Source organism: Phoenix dactylifera, chromosome 2, assembly GCF_051530095.1.
Source record: "Phoenix dactylifera cultivar Ajwa chromosome 2, Ajwa_hap1_PhDact_Kaust_v1.1, whole genome shotgun sequence".
Lineage (NCBI taxonomy): Eukaryota > Viridiplantae > Streptophyta > Magnoliopsida > Arecales > Arecaceae > Phoenix > Phoenix dactylifera.
The window spans coordinates 5,699,677-5,718,721 of NC_143191.1; the positions used below are offsets into that span (position 1 = coordinate 5,699,677).

Sequence of the window (19,045 nt, forward strand, 5' to 3'; positions counted from 1 at the left end):
AATTGTGATGATTCTTTTGCCCCTCCACGATCCACCCTCTCACTTGTCCTTCTATTTTCCTCAGTTAAGTCTTAAGACTGGTAAAAATACCTGATAACAAAGCAAAAAATGATAGACACCGCTTATCTTAATTAAGATCAAGTCTGAATTGGATCAATAAATAGTTGGTAACAACCCATGAACCAATAAACATCCGATTCTTTTTGGTTTATCATTGGTTAAAGTGTAGGGTGTAAATTGAGTTTAGGCTTAAGTTTGGATTTGGCATGTCTAATCTGGATTTATATAAGAACATAGCCAAAAAACATCCCTAATTCTAAGTAGTTGGTACCCACCTTCACCCTTTTCTTTTAGTGGATCAACGTGAGACAGCCAGATCCACAGACCAAACAATTTTCAGACTCCTAGTGAAAGATACATAAAAGGTAGGAAAGATGTTTCATCACAAAAGAGAAGGCAAGAACGACGATGGTTAAGAAAGAATGCATGGTTACTTAAAAAAAAAAAAGCCATCAGAGGACTTATCAGAATAAAGACTCTATTACAAAATAATGAATTTATTATCAGGCTGACATTAACACATTAGGAAATTGATGAAACTCTTGTTTCAACCCAATTTCGAGGTTCCTACCACAAACCATACAAACCCAATTTAGGTCTGCTCTCAAAGCTTTAAGAGTAGATCTTCCGGCACCACAAAAATATGAAGACCTTTGAAGACTCGGAGAGGAATTACCAAAAGCCTCGTAAACAGCTCAATTTCACCAAGGAAATGATATAAAGCATTAACTTTGCATATCCGAACACATTCAAGCAGAAACCATTTAGAATTAATCCCCTCTAATAAACACCTCTAGAGCAGAACGCCCAATATCATCCTTCAAAGAATGATGAGTCTTTCATCATGAACCTCAAGCTAAACCTTGTCGAATGCTGATATCGCAAGCCATACAATGGACTGATATCAACGAAAAAGGCAGACCACATTAGACAAAATAATCAATGATATGATAAGCTATTAAAATCCAGCTTCAGCTTATTTTTGCCAGAGGCCAACTTCAATTTATTGAAAGACAGTCAAGCAGAAAAGACTAATGCAAAGCCAATTATTTGAAGTTCAAAATTTACCCAAATGAACTCAAAAGTCGTCACATCAGAAGGGGGGAAACAAGTACGAATAGTAGCTTATCTCAGCACTAGGTCCAATTTTCCGATCTTTAATAAGTTAAAAGAGAACATAAAACCCCCAGCAAAACAAAGGACAGATCCTCAAATAAAGACACTCATCGAGTCAAATAACCTATTGCCTTGCTGGCAAAGACAATTCAAGCCTTCAGCCTACCATAGAACTTCTGCTTCTCTTGAGTGGTCTGGAAACGTCCATGCCCAAACTTGGACGAGGTATCGATGAACTTGAGCTTGATTTCCTCAAGAGCCACACGAGAAGTCTGCTTCAACAGGGACTGGCGAAGTGTAACAACTCTCTTCTTTGGGCCAACACAGCAGCCCTTGATCATAATATAGTCATCCTTCACCATACCATAGTGAGGGAAACCACCCATGGGGGTAATATCCTTCTCAGTCCTGTTCAAACAAATGATGTTAGAACGTATTTTCAGAGAGGTTGATAAAATTTCTTGATGACATAGATCAGAAGCTGTGGTTTTGTATGACATTGAAAACAATTAAAGCACAGCGAGAATCTAAAGATGAGTAGATGACCTGTCAAACTCGGTAATAGCAGCATGTGACTCATCTCCAACTTTGCCCATTTTGTAGATCTTCTTGTTCATTTCAGTGCGGTGGTGGTATCCATTCTGCCCAGCACGAGCAACAGTGTAGGACACCCTGGCAGGATGCCATGCACCAATACAAGCAACCTTGCGAAGTCCCCTGTGAGTTTTGCGTGGAAGACGGGTGACACCCCAACGAGTTACAACACCTTCGTAGCCCTTACCTTTGGTTACACCAATGATGTCAATCATCTCATCTTTCTGGAAGACAGCATCAATTGGGATTTGCTTTTCGAAAAAGCCGTAAGCAAAGTCCACCTTCTGTGCTATCGTCCCCCCATTCACCTGGATCTCCATCAAGTGAGCCTTTTTCTGTTTCAGACCCTTCATCTTCCTTATCTGAAGCATATCCAAATGGAAAGCATCTTTGGTTATAAAAAATGGCAATGGAAGATGAAAATGCTGCAGTAAAAAGATGCCTTGTAGAACAACTGAATAACCAGAAAGTTGATCTGTCATCTTAAATTTCCAAATAAATGATGAACAGATGAAATTTCTGTAGCCAATACACATGACTAGGAAAAACAAACAATTAGGGCCTGTTTGGATGCTCAAACACAATATTCAGGGTTATTTTGTGCACCAGAGAAGAGTTTAAAGTCAAGGATAAAGATGGAGAGAAGTGGAAGCAACTGGGGGAATGAACTGAACCACCAATTCCAATTTTTAAGGATGAGCTAACTGGTCTGAGAGTGATTTATCTTATTCCCAAAAGATCGGGATTAGTGATTCAGAGGTTCCCCCAACCGCTCTAACTTTCTCGCTTCTTTGCCTCTTTTCAAACAAAAAACTTCATTGGCAGAAGGCTAATCCGCAGATAATGAGCCCTGGCACCCTAACAGCCCCTAGAAGAAACATGACTTGAATACCATGATCAGCTAATGCAGCTACAAATATTTAATAAAGCTCAAGTGCATCATTTAAATGGTTATATTGAGATGAGAAAATTATCGAGATCCATACAAGGTGATGCTTGTTAACCATGCCGACTATGGAGAAACTTGTCAGCTAGAATATCCATCAGAGGAATGGAGGCACTTGCTTGTATGCGCACACAAGGATGATACACAAGCACAAACACATTTTCAAAACCCAAGCATTTTGGTGAGTATGCAGTAAGCTTTAGCAAGTGTAATTGTCTTCTATATATATGTGTGTGTGTGTTTTCCTTATTAGTGTTTCAGATTACAATGTTCTGTTAATTTGAGCAAAATAATGGATAAAAAGAGAATAATTTTTATATGCTCTAACAACATACAGAACAGAAAAGTTCTACATGATATAAATTTAACTTACTTGTCAATAATTTCTAGAATCAGCAAACTGTGATGAGGATTAGATTTTGAGAGGCAGAATTCGAAGTTTGTAAACATGCTAAATTCTATAATTTTAACAATCCACCTCTGTATCTAAAAATTTAGATGCAAACGGAGCAAGAATTTTATGTGCAAAATTCTAACCAAAAGTGATTCATATATTGTGCCCTATCTCAAATTCATGAAAGCAAGGGGTTGACCATAAAAAAAAAATTATATCACTGCCTAGCCAAAAATTTTAAGATTAGTTAACATCTCCTATAACCAAGGTGCTCTCCAAATAACTCCCTTAATCTAAACTGTCAAAAACATGTGATTCGTCAGTCAGCAGGCAGCACTCCTTACCTTGCCCAACACATGATCAACCATGACAACATCATACATAGCTTACCGGCTTCAAAAAGCAATGCAGAGTGAACCATAGCATACAATCCTTCATCCATCTACATACAAGGGGCTTTATGGATCAACTGAGATGTACAAGATTTTGAATTTCAACATTGGTCACTTAACCTTATATTAACCATCGCAAATTTCATGGCCACGAAAATTTCAAGCAACCAAGAAAATGATGTATGAGGCTCCAGATTTCAACATTGGTCGCTTAACCTTATATCGACCCTAGCCGATTTTTTCACTAAGCCAATTTTAAGAAATAAATGAACCTGCCAAAAATACTTACAAAAACAGTTTGAGGGATATATGACCTACTTCCTTGATGACACAGTTTTATGTCATGCAACCAGAAGGCAATGATGCAAGAAAACAGGGACTTTGTATAAGAAAAAGAATTACTAATATGCATGAGTTAAAACATGTCCTCAAACTTTACCTGAGTGTGAGCCAGTACACGAACAACAGTTGCATATTTCTTCATCTTCTCCAGCTGTGTCTGAATCTCTTTCTTTCCCTCCTCAGATTCATATTTCTTGGAGTACCTTGTAAAGGCCTTCTTCTTGCTCTTGTACCAGTTCTTGTAGAATCTCCTCCTCACTTCCTCACTCAGATGTTGAGCCCACACCGTATTAAGAGTACGGAGGCCACGTGGTGTCTTCACATAACCAACTACTCCAACAACAACCATCGGGGGAGTTTCTATGACAGTCACAGCTTCACATGTCTCCTTCTTGTGGAGCTCTGCATGTCATAAGAAATCATGGTACAGAACTCCAGAAAACTTTCATATAATGTTAACAAGCATCTAACAGAGGCGCATATTGGACTTAACATGAAACAAATGTATCAGCCATTTTTCTTTATCACTCATAAAGGTGCATTTGAAAGATTATCGATCAGGCAGGGCATCCACAAGCTCACAGATTAATATCTGGAAGCATATAATATAAGAGAAAAACAGCTAAAGATTGAGTACATACTTGAGCCTGGTTTTTCGACCTCTCGGACAATGTGAGTCATTCCAGCCTTGTAACCGAGGAAGGCTGTCAGCCTGCAAGGTTTTGTTGGGTCATCCTTCGGAAAGGACTTTACTGTATTGAGAAGTTACATATACCGATTGTGTCAGTACCAAAAATTATGAACATAGTAAGCTACCATCCTTGCTGAGATAAAGAAATGTTGGACCAAGCGCAATTAAAAGGGGCCATTTCATGGCTGTGCAAAGTACAGTTCGATATAACACATGCTAATGAGTAGAACAACTAAAAACAAGGATTGCAAATATAACAATATAACATTATAGAAAGTCCATGTTAAGTCCAAACAGTATTTAAAAAAATGACCCTCGCAAGAGCAGGAAATCAGCTCGCAAGGGAGAAAATAACAAATTAAAATGTTATAGTTGGAAAAAAGCATGATTAGAATAATAAAGACTCTAACAGATACATTGACAAAAACTTAATTTGTTGCTATAAAATTAAGAATTGAAAAAGAATAATTATCAAATAAAACAAGAGGGAGAACTCAATAAAAGCACATCAAACAATATAGAAAAACTTACAAGTGATTATATGGAGAGGGGAAGGAATGCAAATAGGTGGTGTAAAATATAATACTAATGATTCTGTAAAATTGATGGGAATCAAGTATACCTTTCCCACGGTGGCGAGAAGCTCGCTTCCTTGGGAGAAACCCAAGGGACCCATGCCTAGGGTGCTCAAACTTCCGGTGAGACATCTCACTTGCCTCCTTTCACCCTGAAATACCCAAAGCTATAGTTATATAAACCAAAACAGGAGATAATCACACAACAAAATCCAGGATTAGCTATCAGGGCTTCCATCACTTCTCCGAGACTTTCAATATCAATCAAAAGGAAAAAATTGATTATTTGACCCAAAGAAGTAAAACAAACAAATTAATTTATTTTCAGCACATCGCAAATTAAAAATAGCTTCTTTCAGCGTTTCGATCGTCATCATTCATACTGATAGAAGGAATGACTCATCATAAATCACTTTCTATGTAACAAAAGTTGGAATTTTGTAGACAAAAATTAAATCCTAAATCAAATACATAAACAGCACACCGAGAATCCAGATGACAAGTTCAAAGATAAGAATTTAACCCAATAAAACTAAAACTGTAGAAGAATCAAAAGGAAAATCACAGATCCAAAGCAAATAGGTACAACGATTTCTACCAAAATAATTATAGGAGGACAACTAATCTGATAAGAAATCAAACTCAGATCCGAGAGTTAACGACACGATAACATCGGCGTCTTTGTTATAGCTTAAACCGTTCACAAGAGGAGAATCAAAACCACAATTTGCGAACAAACACTGGAATCTCCTCAGAAACGAGATAGCAATCTGACATCGAGTGGATCGAAATCCCTCGATTGAGATTTCGATCACTAATCGAGAGGGCAGAAATGGAACGGAGAAACCCTGACCCTAAACCTCAGAGATAGAGTGAAAGGAAGACTGGATCATTACCTCTGGATCGCAGCCACTCCCTTTCCCTCTCCGAGCGGCGATGGCACCGGGCGGCTCCTTAAAACCCTAGCGATGGTTTATATACTCGAGGGCCAGAGAGCGCCCGGGGTGTTATACTGTGGAAAAGACTAAAAAGTCCTCATCTTGGAGCTTATTTCAAGCTGAAATGGCTTGGGTTAGCCATAGCCCAATATCACACCAACTTGACCGTTGGTCAGGCTTGCATGGTTCATTGAGAACCCGAGGAATGCAGTAAGTAAAAAATCAGGCAAGCTGAACCATTGAATTTTAATTCAGATAATACTATCTCTTGCCAACAAAGAAAAGGTTCAATTTTATAGGGCATCAATTCTCTTTTCAGATCCTGTTATTCCATCTGTTAACATGAAGTAGAAGCAAGGTTAGAACCCCTTCTTCATCTAAAAATGAAGAGGGGGGGGGGGGGGGGGGCTGAGATATATTAGGGCCATGGGCCGTGATGGGCTGGTGATCCAGGCGAAGCATGTGTTGAGAAAAATCAATGGAGCTGCGGATTAGATGACTTCATTTGTTACCAACCATTCGGAGAACCATCTATAGGTAGAAGAGGAGGAGTTGCCTAGTGCGCTCCGAAATGTTTTGCTTTTTGATTTTTTTGGTTGTATTTGTACACGTTATGTATGATACTTCTGTTTTAGCAAAAAAAAATAAAAAATAAAAGTTGGGTTAAAAATTTCAATCGAAATCAGTTGGTTTGGTTCGATTTGAAGCCAAAATATTAGCAAGTCCAACTAATTCTTGGAGCGCATTTTGTTTGTCTACTTAGATCTCTTTTCAACAATTAAATTAAATATTTCTCTAATCAAAATAAGACACAGATGTTCATGTGTCCTACATTAGTTAGATAGTAGAAGATTAAAATAAAATCTTTTTGATACAGAAGGTGGCAAATTTTTTGGCTTATAAGATGGACGAAAAAGTTCTTATGAATTTTGATGGGAAAAATAAGGCTTGAGAAAAATTTAAATAACATCGTACCACATACACCACTTATCACTAAAATAAGTAATTGACTTATTAATCGATCTATTTTGTATGCGTGTCTCTGTATCGACATATTGTTGAAATCTTGGTTATGTAAACTAATAGCATCAAATAGCACCAAAAACTAGTAGCACCAAATATATCTTTATCATATTTTTAAAATTTTATTTTAAAAATAAAAAATAAAAAATTATGAGTGATGCCAAATAGGCCTCGACCACTCCATTAGAGCATGTAAATTAATTTTTGATGGAAAGACCTCTCCTTTTAAATTAGTAGATTAGACACACTTATATGGGAGGTTTGTTCAGTCCTAAAAGTATAGTTATAAAAGATATTCAAAAGTTTTTGGTCATGAATAAAAGAAAAAGTTCACTTGCATAGATTGCTTGGAAATAATAGAGGTATGGTATGGAACGTACTCAATAATATTTTTTTTTCTTTTTATATTTTTGGGTTTACGTTGTCAAAATGACCGAAAGACCTAGTTTAGACAAGAACTAGAAATTTGAAGGCAAGCAAGGTTAATAAGAATATAGCTGAAAGAACCGCATGTTCCCTAGTTATCCTCTGATTTGATTCACCAATTGTCCAAAATCAAAAAATAATTTGACCCCATAATACTTCGGCATTTATCGCAGTGAATAGTGATGGAGCCAGAATATACACCCCGTGCCTTGGAAAAAAAAAATAGAAATTTATATTTTTTTAAAAAAAAGATGCTCCGATATGCCACTCTCCGTCGTCAACTAAACATACTAAAACACGCAAAGAGGAGTGCACGACGATAGGGCAGAGTATCAGAAACAGATTGAAGAGTTGACAGGCGAGCGCTCAGTCGATGATGGACAGAGCCATTTTAGTACGGTTAGTTTTAAGTTCCATTCACATTTATTTACTCAACAATACCTTGGTTCCACTAGTAGTGCTTTTGGGTGTGGAGAGGCTTTTCCGCAACTTCATTTAGGGGCAACGGGGAGATAGGGGGATCCACCTATTAGCATGGGAGACCATTTGCCAGCTGACCAGCAGGAGAGGTTTGGACGTCCACTCATTGATTGAGCGCAGGGAGATACTAGCGACGAGGATGGCTGCCAAGTTTCTCTTGGAGCAGGAGAGTCTGTGGGGCACTCTTCTGAGGGCAAAGTATGGGGACCCAACCACCCCTTTTGCCTTCCGGTGTGGACGAGGAGCTTCCTTCATCTAGAGGGAGATTTGTGCTTGTGCCCCGGGGATGTTACCAGAGATCAAGTGGGAGATTGGGGATGGCAGGGCAATTAATATTCTGGAGGACAGGTGGCTATCCGAGGTGGCACTGCAAGGCTGGCCCACTATGTTTGATCATAGCTAACTTGAGGGCCGCAGAGTGCATGACTTGTTTGTCCAGGGGGAGCGGAGGTGGGATGAGGATCTAGTCGGGCGGATGTTTGGGGAGCAGCTTGCCGAGTGGGTCCTAGCACTGTCGATCCCTGCGGCAGAGACAGCGGACAGGAGTGTGTGGAGCAGGACTGGGAGGACAACGGTGAGCACCGGAGACCTCTCGAAGGTGGTTAGGGGACCTGCATCCCGACAGATTGATGGTGGCTGGATATGGAGGATGCACATCCACCTCTGAGTTGCTATGTTCCTCTGAAAGATGGCTTGGGAGTGATTACCTACTAGAGGTGTGCTGGTGCGGCGGGGAATGAGGATCCTTGCTGACTGCATGACGTGCTCGGCGGAGGAGGAGTCCATTTACCATACTCTCTTTGGGTGCCCGAGGTCCAGTCAGATATGGAGGAGTGCTTCGGCTCACCCTGATCAGTGGTAGATATGGGCGTCCATCGAGGTGTTCCTGCGGTTCTTAGAGGCATCAACTCGGGGGCATGGCCGTGAGGACTCGAGGATTCATGCTGCCTACTTAGCCTATCATTGCTGGCTGAATAGGAATGCCCGAGTCTTCGAGGGCGACGACCTTCACCCGAGGGCAGTGGCGCCCCGAGCGTTAGTGCATGCAACAGAGATATTAGGTATCATCGAGGTTTCACCTGCTGGGTTGGCTAGTGACATCTAGGGCTCCCATTCTGCTATTGCAGTGTCCAGGATTGTATATGTCTCCTGGGTGCCCCCACCTCCTGGCTTCCTTAAGATGAACTTCGATGGCAGTGTCATCGAGGATGAATAAGGTGGCAGTGTGGGATTCGTTATCAGAGACCATGACGCCAGACTGGTAGCGGCAGGGGGCGGCGGATATTCGACTCGTCAGTGGCGTGCGCCGAGCTTCAAGCGGCCTGGGAGGATGTCTTCTTTGCGAGGCGGACACTGGGCGTGGACCATATCATCCTAGAGGAAGACTCAGCCACGGTGATCAAGTGGATTCGGGGTCGAGGCCGCCTGGCTGAGGACCGACCATTGCTCCATGTCATTGATAGACTATTGGTAGAGTGTGTATCCCATTAGGTTACACACATGTACCGGAAGGCGAATAGTAGATTGCAGCAAAAAAAAAAAAAAAAAAAAACATACTAAAACTATTATTCCAGTGCTCGGTAGACTGCAGCAAAAAAAAAAAAACATACTAAAACTATTATTCCAGTGCTCGAGGAAAAATATTTTTGCGAACCCAACGAGTACTCCACAAAACACAGAGTTCGCCGTCCGCGAAGCTCGCACAACGGGGCGCCCTCCAAAACCCTAACCCTAACCCTAACCATAACTCTCCCCGCCGATCTCCTCCGCCCTCCCAGGACCCGCTTGAGCGAGGGGAGGATAGAGTAAGTGGGTTTGCTGGAACTCGCCGGAGATCATGGATCGGACGGCGGGGAGGAGGGCTCGGCGAGGGGCTCGCGACCAGCACGAAAGGCGCCGGCCTTCGGACACCGATCGGTGCCGTCATTTCTCGGGCTGCCGCTCGGTGTCCGTTCTATCAACATCGGACGCCCCTATTTCTTTTTTTTAAAATTTTATGTCTATTTTCTTCTCACTCTTATGAGTTGGTTTCGGTTTGATTGTTCTCTCGTCTTTCGACGTCTTTCTGTGACCATATAAACCATCCGATCGTTGGGATCGCAGCGGATGATGGAGATTGGAGATAAAATCTAGGGTTTAGCTTGTGAGGATTATAGTGCGTCAACCTCTCTGGATATAGCGAGCGAGCGAGCGAGGGAAAGTTCTTGCGTCGGGTTTGTGAGAGCTATTGGGATCGACTCGATTCCTCTTCTCTTCTTCTCGAATCGAAGCAATGTCAAGGTTATATGATTCTCGCCACCTCTTTGTTTCTTCCCTTTTTTGAGTTTGGTGATGAAATGCTTTGCATTGGTATCATTTTTATTTTGAGCAGTGTGAATAGAGTGATGAAGATCTTGTGATTGTAGAGCATCTTTGGATACGATGAATGGTGGTTTCCACACGAGATTTCTGACATTTTCCGAGTATTTAATGATGGATTTTATTTGATTTTCTATTTATTTGTCTTTATGAGGATTTTATAACTGTAGTTTAATGCTAATATTGTTCGTGGGACTGTGTGTGGGTCTGAAGCCAATGATTTGATTGTTTATGGAGTGTTATAGAAAGAAATTCTCTCTTTTTGTTAATTTTCTTTTGCTAACAAACAAAGTAGTACTCTTTTTTTTTTTACTTTTTAATTCATCAGGTTTATCTAAAACAGAAGAATGTATTCTGATCACTTTTGGTTTTTGATTTTAACTGTAGCCAATAATTCTGTAATTAAGATATACATGCATGTGGTTTACCTTTAATACACTGTACCTGCAGTAGTGAGGTTGTGCAGCTTAAAGCACATCAGGCACCCTTTTGCTCATATGTGCATCTATGCCCAGCATGCATCTTTAGCGAATAGTTCTAGAGCAGTGCTTAGAAAGCCACCTTCTGACAAATGCCTACAGCTTTGCCTTGTTGCTCATCGGCAGGGGTGTGTCACAATCATTGAGGGGATGTGGAGTCAGTATTTTGACGAATGACCTTCTAAATAATTCTTTTTTCATCGACCTATTTCAATTATTGGAAGATTTTTTTAAAAAAGTTGATTTGAAGTTTAATGAATAAGATATGTACCAGATATTTTTGCTTGCTATTCCACTCCATCTAATTCGATGTAAAACAAAAAATATTTGCTAACCATTAACTCTTAAACATTTATTTTTTCATTAATTAACATTGAACTTCTTGATTCCAAGCTTGAATTTTTCAGGTAGTTAAGTCTCTAGTCTAATCCAATCTTGATCCTCAAAATTGAATGGTGCTTTTCTTAACCAACGATGGCTTGCATATTTATTTGGATGCATGATGCTTTTGTCAGAGCAAGATTTGCTTAATAGTTCTCTCGTTCAAGTGGTTTTGGGATTGCATTTGCACATCTGACCACATGTCATCTGTTGGACTATGAGAGGCGTTCATACAGAGTTTTCAAGGAAACTAGTTGTAGTGAAATATTTGGAGGTCACGATGTAAATTATGAAGTTGGGCATTAGATGATTTAAATTAATTTGCATAAATGAGTCTAACTTTTTAAATTTAATATGGAAAATTTTGTATAATAATTTTCATGCGGTTACTTTGCTTGTTTCTTTGTTTACAAGGAGTCTTCCTCGATGTTGTTCTATTGAATTCTGAAATAATTCATAAGTGGGTCTAGATAAAACTCATTTATATGGTGCTTGGACTAGTTTTTATCCTCTTTCATGGAATCCTTTTGAGGTGCTAGCGAACCCCTACGAAGTGGGTTTGCAGGGTGAAGTTCATTAGATGTATAGATGGTTATCATTTATTAATGCATGTGAGCAAGCACTACTTTGTAATATATAAGCTAGATTGATGAAGATCTTGTGCTAATGCAGCATTTTTCAATGCAATGAGCAGCACTCCACACGAGATTTCTGACTAGCTAAGCTTACTCCACATTTCATCTATTCATGTATGTAAGCTAGCACTAATTTTTAATATATAAACTAGAATGATGAGGATCTTGTGCTAGTGCAGCATTTTTCAATGCAATGAACAGCACTCCACACGAGATTTCTGACTTGCTAAGCTTACACCGCATAACCATGCATTGAAGTTCAAACACATATAATGCATGCATAGGAGGTGATTGAATCTGATAGACATCTTAATTGATGGTGTGAATGTTCAATTGCAAAAGAATGTGTGCCGTCTGGGAAGTTGCTATTTGCTTGGTCTGGTAAAAGCTGAATAAAAAGAGGGATCAATTATAAAACTTTTCATTTCGATGCAACAATTGTAAAACTTTTCATTTTGCTTCAAGTCAATATTTTTTTCTAACAATTCTTAGGTCTCTTGTGTTTGTGTTTTGTCTACCACCTTCCTTTCCTGCTGATTGTCGGAGGATTTTTCTGAACAAGTGTCTCTGGCCACCAATAGTTGGTACTGAAAGCAATATTTTCGCATGCCCAATCTTTATTGACCATGTTCTGCAAAAATGTCCCATACTTTTTGATCTAATTCATTTTCAATTCGTAATAGAAGTTGAAGCTACGATCTGCTTCTGTCAAAAATTGGTTGCACTTCTAATGGCCTTGGCAGTTGATCTTTATTGACCATGTTCTGCATGTGTTTATGTCTTAATACTTGTAATAGATTGGTAGAAAACCAGGGAACTCATGATTTGAATAGTCCTAGTTGGACTCTATCAATGATAAGGAGCATCCGAGATATCTGATCAAATTGTTTTATGTGTGTTTTTTGCCTCGTGTTCAAGTTTTCTTCATGAAAGGATGCCAGAGGGCTGATTGTGAGGTCTAGCCTGGCTCATTTTTTTTTTTTGTTGAGATAGGTCATAGAATTAGGCCCGTAGAAGAATTAGGATATGCTTGAACGTGTTGACACACCTGACTTTTTCCAGAGTATCACTTGGGACTGTTAAACTTTGGCAGATACGAATATGGATTGCTGAGCCGATTTTGCTTCATTCTATATTCCCTGATCTCAGTAGGTTGTGAGATTATCTTCTACTTCAATGGTTGCTTTCTTTGTTTTCTGTCTGAAACAAGGAGAGCATTCTTCTTTGTAATGCTTTCTTATATGATTATTCAAACAATTAAAAACATGGTAGTAATAAAGACCCATCATCCATGTATATGTAACTTCTGCATTGAGTATGATTGTTATTACTTTTGCTCATGGGACGATATGTTATCCAAGTTGAAATATTGAAATTCAAACGCCACTTGAGCTTCATGCAAATTGCTCTCTCATCTTTCTCAAAATTTTGGGGCCTCTTTTGATGTCAATATCGACCCTGTTACCCAGTCATAGCATTCAATTCTGCATTCCATTGTGGTCTTCTGAGAAATGTAAGTTTTAAAGGGATATGCTGTCTCGGGAGGATAAGATAATTAAAAAACAAACCCATCTGATATTCCATCAACAAGATGGTCTAAGGTATTCTGTTGATATCGCAATTCCTTTCATCCATAACAGAAGGTTGGAGCAGACATCTTTCTCTTGGCCGACCTTTTCTTTTCCCTTTTTTCTCTTTCCATCTCTTTCTAACTCATCTTCTCTATGCAACTCCCACGTGCAACTGAGAGAGTACTCCTAATTATATGTAAAAAGGCCTCCTCAACACAGCTTTGATCAGCAGTCAAGTGCTTCGAGCTGCATAATGGTGCCTCCTTTTCCCCTTCTGTCTTTGTCGTCGTGGGATATCAGTGTCTTTTTTGCCTCACCTGCTTCAATTAGACTGTCGAGGATGAAAGTTCCTTCATCAACCATCAACCCTTGCCCCCTTCAATCTATTGGAGAACCAGTTCTCTGTTTGCCCCAAACAAATCTACTCTGCAGATTTCCATCAATAATTAGAATATCAAGATAAGTTAGGAGGGAAAGTTGTTCCCTCCTACTCTGATCTCTTTTTCCCTTCCCCATTCTCTTCAGCTTTCTTTGCCTCCAACCTGGCATTATTTAGTTACTGGCCATGTCTGGGGGCAGTAATTTCATGTTAACCTGAGGAAGCGATGAAAACGGAACTGAATATATTAGTTTTGCTCTTGGATATGAAACATATATATATATAGTTTCATGTGCGAGCAAATCAGGATCCATTTATAAGATAAACAGCCATCAAGTCATGGGCCTGCTAACAATGCGAGCCCAAGGGCCAGAATTCTGCTGTTTACCTTGTCCACATTCATCTTCATATTGGTTTACATGATATTTATTTTGCTCAAACCAATTCACATCTTTATTTCTCTGCAGCCATTATAGATAGTTGTCAAACTATGATTGCTACCTCTATTTCTACTATGCGTATTTTGATATATATGTGGCTATGCACTTCTTTTACATCTCTACTTCTAGCTACCAAGGTTCCTAGGTCCATATTGTTTTTATTTCTTTCTGACTCTTGGAGCACAATCATGACCTCTGGGTCAGGGACCTTGACAAAAGTAAGTCTGAATGAATAGAAAAAACGTGGATTACGGGGCATTTTATTGGTCCAGTAGATGCAGAGCTCGGTCTTGTAGTTTTGACAAGATAAATATCGTAATTAAAATGCTAAGCCATCTAGTTTAACCACCAGTTATGGTTCTCTGCTTGTAATTTTGTTCACTATTGGCATTGTCACATGTTCTTGAGGCCTCCTCTTCCTTGCACCAGCCTTCTTTAGACCAGTCGTGGGTTGCGCCATGCTTATGAAAATTCATATGCATTATGCCATTATCCCTGAAGCCATGAAAGAACCATTATAAGAAAAATTCTAGAATATATTTCTGATGGTTATATGATTCGATTATATTTCAGATCTACATAACTGTAATATTGCTTGCTACCCATGCTTGCAAATTATAATGGCAATCGATCATGGCTTTCTGTAGCATTTCATATTAACTAGTTTTGTGTAACTTGTTAGCCATTCCAGGCCTGAAAGACTCTGTCATTTTTCTAAAGAAAGCCAACTGAAGAACTCTCTCTCCAAATTTTGTGGCTTCATGCTTTTGATTAGACGCATTCTCTAAGTTCTTCTGTTACTGTCTTTTTTTATATACCCCATATTTTTCATTATATTTTCTATGTTGCTTACAACAGTTGATCCATTGTAGATGTTGTCCGTAGTTATTGATATATTTCAGGACTTGGCATTTGATTCTTCAATACTGTAAACCTACTTTACACCAAGCATTCACTATAAGGATTAAGCTGCTACCATCTCTTTTAATTTGTTAATTTGCAATTCATGTGTCTTAAGTCTGGTTTTGCCGATTCCGTTTATTTATCTGTACCTATAAAATGGAGAACAGCAGTAAAAGAAGGAAGTCACAGGGACATAACAAGCGCAAGTGTATCCGACAAGAGAGCATGATCAAGTGCACTTGTTGATGTGATGGTAGAGGAAAATTTTATTGGTGCGAGAGCAGGTTCGGGCTTTACAAGGGATGCCTGGTTTGACATGGTGGATAGCTTCAGTGGTTGTACAATGCTGCATTATGATGTTGATCATTTGAAAAATTGTCTGAAATTTTGTAAACGGGAATTCGAGTAGTTAGTGGTATAAAGAACCATGCAGATTTTACTTTGGATCATAAAATGCAAATGGCGATTGCAGATAATGCTGAATGGGATGAATATGTTGCAGTATGATTCTAAACCTTTTGAAAGTTTTAATATTTTATACAATAACCAGATTGAAATATTTGCATTATTATGTCTTGCAGAAAAATCCTGAAGCAAAGTCATACTGGACGAGTTGAGCTCCTTTTATTAAGGAGTTAGAGATTATTTGTGGATCGTCATCATCAAAAGGCAAAGATGCATCCCCTTCTAGGATTTGAGATGTTGAAAAATGGACACAAATGGCAATTTGGGTCAAGGTAATGGGACATTGAACTCTTTTGTGGATACCCCACAAACATCTAGTGATCCCATAGCTACATCTACTGATGTACATGCAGAGGTGCCTCAAGATATTCCTGAAACAGAAAATGTCAACACCCATTGAGCTTCACCTTCAAATACCTTAAGAGGAAATAGTAGGAAGTCTCGGTGTCAATGATGCATTATTAGCCTCGAGGAAAATCACAGAAGCCTCAAAGAGACGAATATCAAGAGAAGAGGCTAAAGATGAAAAGTCGAGCCTACTTGATGAACTCCTGGAAGAGCTTAATCTTGCGGGAGACATTGATAATGAGTTGTATGTGCAGGCCCTATTTATCTTTAAGGAGGAATAGGATCAACACTTTCTTGAAGAGCAAAGGTCTTTGCAGGATGATGTGGTTGAAGGCAGCGACCAAAGACATCAGTCTTTAGTGATCTTTTAGAATATAATCAACGCATTTAATCAACACATTCTTAAGGACCACAGGTGTTAAGAGAAGTCTTTGTGTTAAGAGAAGTCTTTGTGTTAAGAGAAGTCTTTGTGTTAAGAGAAGTCTTTGTGTGAAGACATGCTAACCGTTCCATGTAAAAGTTCATTTTCTCTTCACATAAATGTGACAATTTCTGCCTCAGCAAGTTCTTTTTTGATTTTGATCTTGTTCTATAATTTGATTTTGCATGGAAATACAAGACACAGAAGGTCAAGGATAACATCATCACATAGTTTCCTAGTTCTTTGAGGTCTCAAAATGTGATGTGCAAATGAATATGAGGGCAAGACATGCCTGTCATGAAGATGGCCACTCCAACCACTTACATTTGTTGAGGTTGGCATGACTTTTCTACAGAAGGGTTGAATGAAAACGGAATGTTCTTATGGTTGAGCTAGCTCGGTCATTGGCTGGAGAGCTAAACATTACTCAAGGTTAGGCAATGCTGTTCCTTTGTAACTGTTGTCGTTCCATATCGGTTAACACTAATTGTAAATTTCTGTTCTGCAGGAAAGATGGCACAGTTTGAACTTTCATTTGATTTGTAACCAATGATTACCATTTTGTTACAATTGGTACTGCGAGTATGATCAAAACTCTTCATGGGAATGGACAAAATTTCTGCTCATTCTCCAACAATCAATGCATCTTCTCAGTTGTTAGATCACTGGGTTGTTGAGATGAGTATTGTTGGGTTCAGTTGCCCAGCTGTGAGCTTCAGTATTTTGATTGATTTCAGATGCTCTCTTCCTCTCTTGGCAGGCTCTCCATACTTTGTCAGCTGTTGCCATGTAAGGATGTTCATGGATGCCTGTGTTTATCAGCTTATTTTGAAGAAGTTGATACAAATGTAAGCTTCATGAGCGTAGGATAATCTTGGTCCTCTCCCTTCTGTGGAAAGAGCCTACAATATCCTTGTACTTTTCCTAAGTATCGCATGCATATGGATGAGCACTTTGGCTATAAATAGGGAGCGAAAAGCTGCTGATTTTAATTTGATTCCATTCTCTTGATAGCTTGAATCTTGACCTGTAAGTTACTGGCTTGGGTTGGAGGACGTGGTCACTAGGAAAATTGACAATTTGGGAGAAGGGTTCCATCTCCTTGCACTCTTCATGTGGCATGCTTCCTCTGAAGAGATGAAAAGAAACTATAAGATGGTCATTTAGGATTTCAGGAGGTTTCTCTCTCTCTTGCCCTATGCCCTATAAGGAGGTGGCTTAGCAGTGTCATAAATGTGAAAATCATGTATATTGGAAAAAAAAATTCAATGTTTGGGATCGACTCACCAATGGACGAGGATTCAGAAGCTGAAAAAATGCAAAAATAAATGAGCAAAAGTTTGAAAGGAATTTAGATTACCAGATATTTAGAAAATAATTTTAGAACATAAAAAATTGGGAGGATATTGATATATTTGCATACACTATTCATATTAAAAACAATAAGAGGAGAGAAACAACAGCAAACAATTGCAAAACCTACCATGAACAACAACAAAACGCATTATATTTGTAATTTGTAGTCTTGTTTGAATAGATCATTAATACTTGGTGATTATATCAGGAAGTTTATGATTTATCAAATAATTCTTGATGAACTTGTTACATGAATAATTTGGGGAGTAATCTGGCCAATCCAAGAATCGACGAATAATTTGAGAATGCAAAAATACTACTAATATAAAATCAGGGTTAGACTCTCGAGCCTTGGTTTGTGTGAGAGAGCCGGCAATACAAAGACCTGTCTTGATGCCACATCTGGGATCTCACCATTCTGCCTTTCAATGTTTACTTCTTTCGAGCAGCTAATGGCTTTCTAATGAGAATTAAACACCTTTCACTACCGAGCAGGATGGGAGCTGATTCATGATATGTTCTTCTCAAATCTATCAGTAGTAACTTTCTGCGTTTCTTCAACATTACCAACAAAGTAGGAGAAGAATAGTGGTTGCACAAGATTTGAAACTTGCTGGCACCATGATGAAACAACCTTTTAGCCTGTTGACAGATAACAGCTCTTAAGCAATGAGTGATTTCTAGCTATGCAGTCACCTAATCATTTTTGCATGGCTGATTTGATTTGTTGACTAATGTTTCATGTCGAACTTCTTAGAGGATGGAGGATTAGCTCTGGTTGTCCTCCATTCGGAGACTCTCTCACCTCTTTATCAGATGCCCTTTTGCCCATATGGTACCATTGTATAGAGGCCTGCCTCATAACCTTCCGGCCTTTTAGACTTCTTGTAGGAGTAGGAAATCAACCTCGAGAAAAGGATGGGATCAGGTGTTCATGGCTCTTGTGGGGCACGAAATGAATGCCAGGATTTTCTTGAAAAAGACCTTAGCTTCTTCTGTTCTGTTTAAGGTTCTACATGCCTTCTGACAACCACAAGACTGTCTCCAAATAGGTTGGCCTCCCTGTCCATGTAATTCCTATACCTTTTGTAACATCTCTCTCCTAACCTCTCCTCATTTGTAACCAATAAATTAGGGCTCCATATTTCTTCAAAGAAAAAAAAAGAAGTTTCATGTTGAACTCTCTCTCTCTCTCTATCTATCTATATATCCATCCATCCATCCATCCATCCATCCATCTATGTTTGTATCTATTTATTTGTTAGTCATCAAGATTCCAGGGTCATAATAATATTTTTACCAATGATGAAGAATCTGCATAATAATGTGGTC

General features: G+C 39.1%; 1 protein-coding gene and 1 pseudogene across 2 annotated transcripts; one reads left to right on the forward strand and one right to left on the reverse strand.

Annotated features, from left to right (window-relative positions):
* Positions 1–1,106: 1,106 nt before the first annotated feature.
* Positions 1,107–6,138, reverse strand: LOC103704368 (large ribosomal subunit protein uL3). Its single transcript, XM_008787623.4, has 6 exons — positions 6,007–6,138; positions 5,158–5,262; positions 4,486–4,596; positions 3,942–4,246; positions 1,723–2,132; positions 1,107–1,584 (listed from the first exon to the last, which is right to left on the reverse strand). Exons 2-6 carry the CDS (start codon positions 5,240–5,242, stop codon positions 1,326–1,328), a joined length of 1,170 nt encoding a protein of 389 aa, XP_008785845.1. The 5' UTR covers positions 5,243–5,262; positions 6,007–6,138; the 3' UTR covers positions 1,107–1,325.
* A 2,125-nt stretch (positions 6,139–8,263) lies between these two features.
* On the forward strand, positions 8,264–17,351 carry LOC103704366 (uncharacterized; annotated as a pseudogene). Its single transcript, XR_603607.6, has 5 exons — positions 8,264–8,302; positions 8,417–8,551; positions 15,303–15,624; positions 15,705–16,789; positions 16,866–17,351. The product of XR_603607.6 is annotated as an uncharacterized LOC103704366 (transcript).
* The last annotated feature ends 1,694 nt before the right edge of the window (positions 17,352–19,045 follow it).

Coding starts and splice junctions, on each gene's coding strand:
- LOC103704368 (XM_008787623.4), bottom strand. CDS start 5,242: ATGTCTCACCGGAAGTTTGAGCACCCTAGGCATGGGTCCCTTGGGTTT. Junction 4,597..5,157: donor TTCTCGCCACCGTGGGAAAG/GTATACTTGATT, acceptor TTCTCAATACAG/TAAAGTCCTTTCCGAAGGAT. Junction 1,585..1,722: donor GCTATTACCGAGTTTGACAG/GTCATCTACTCA, acceptor TTGTTTGAACAG/GACTGAGAAGGATATTACCC.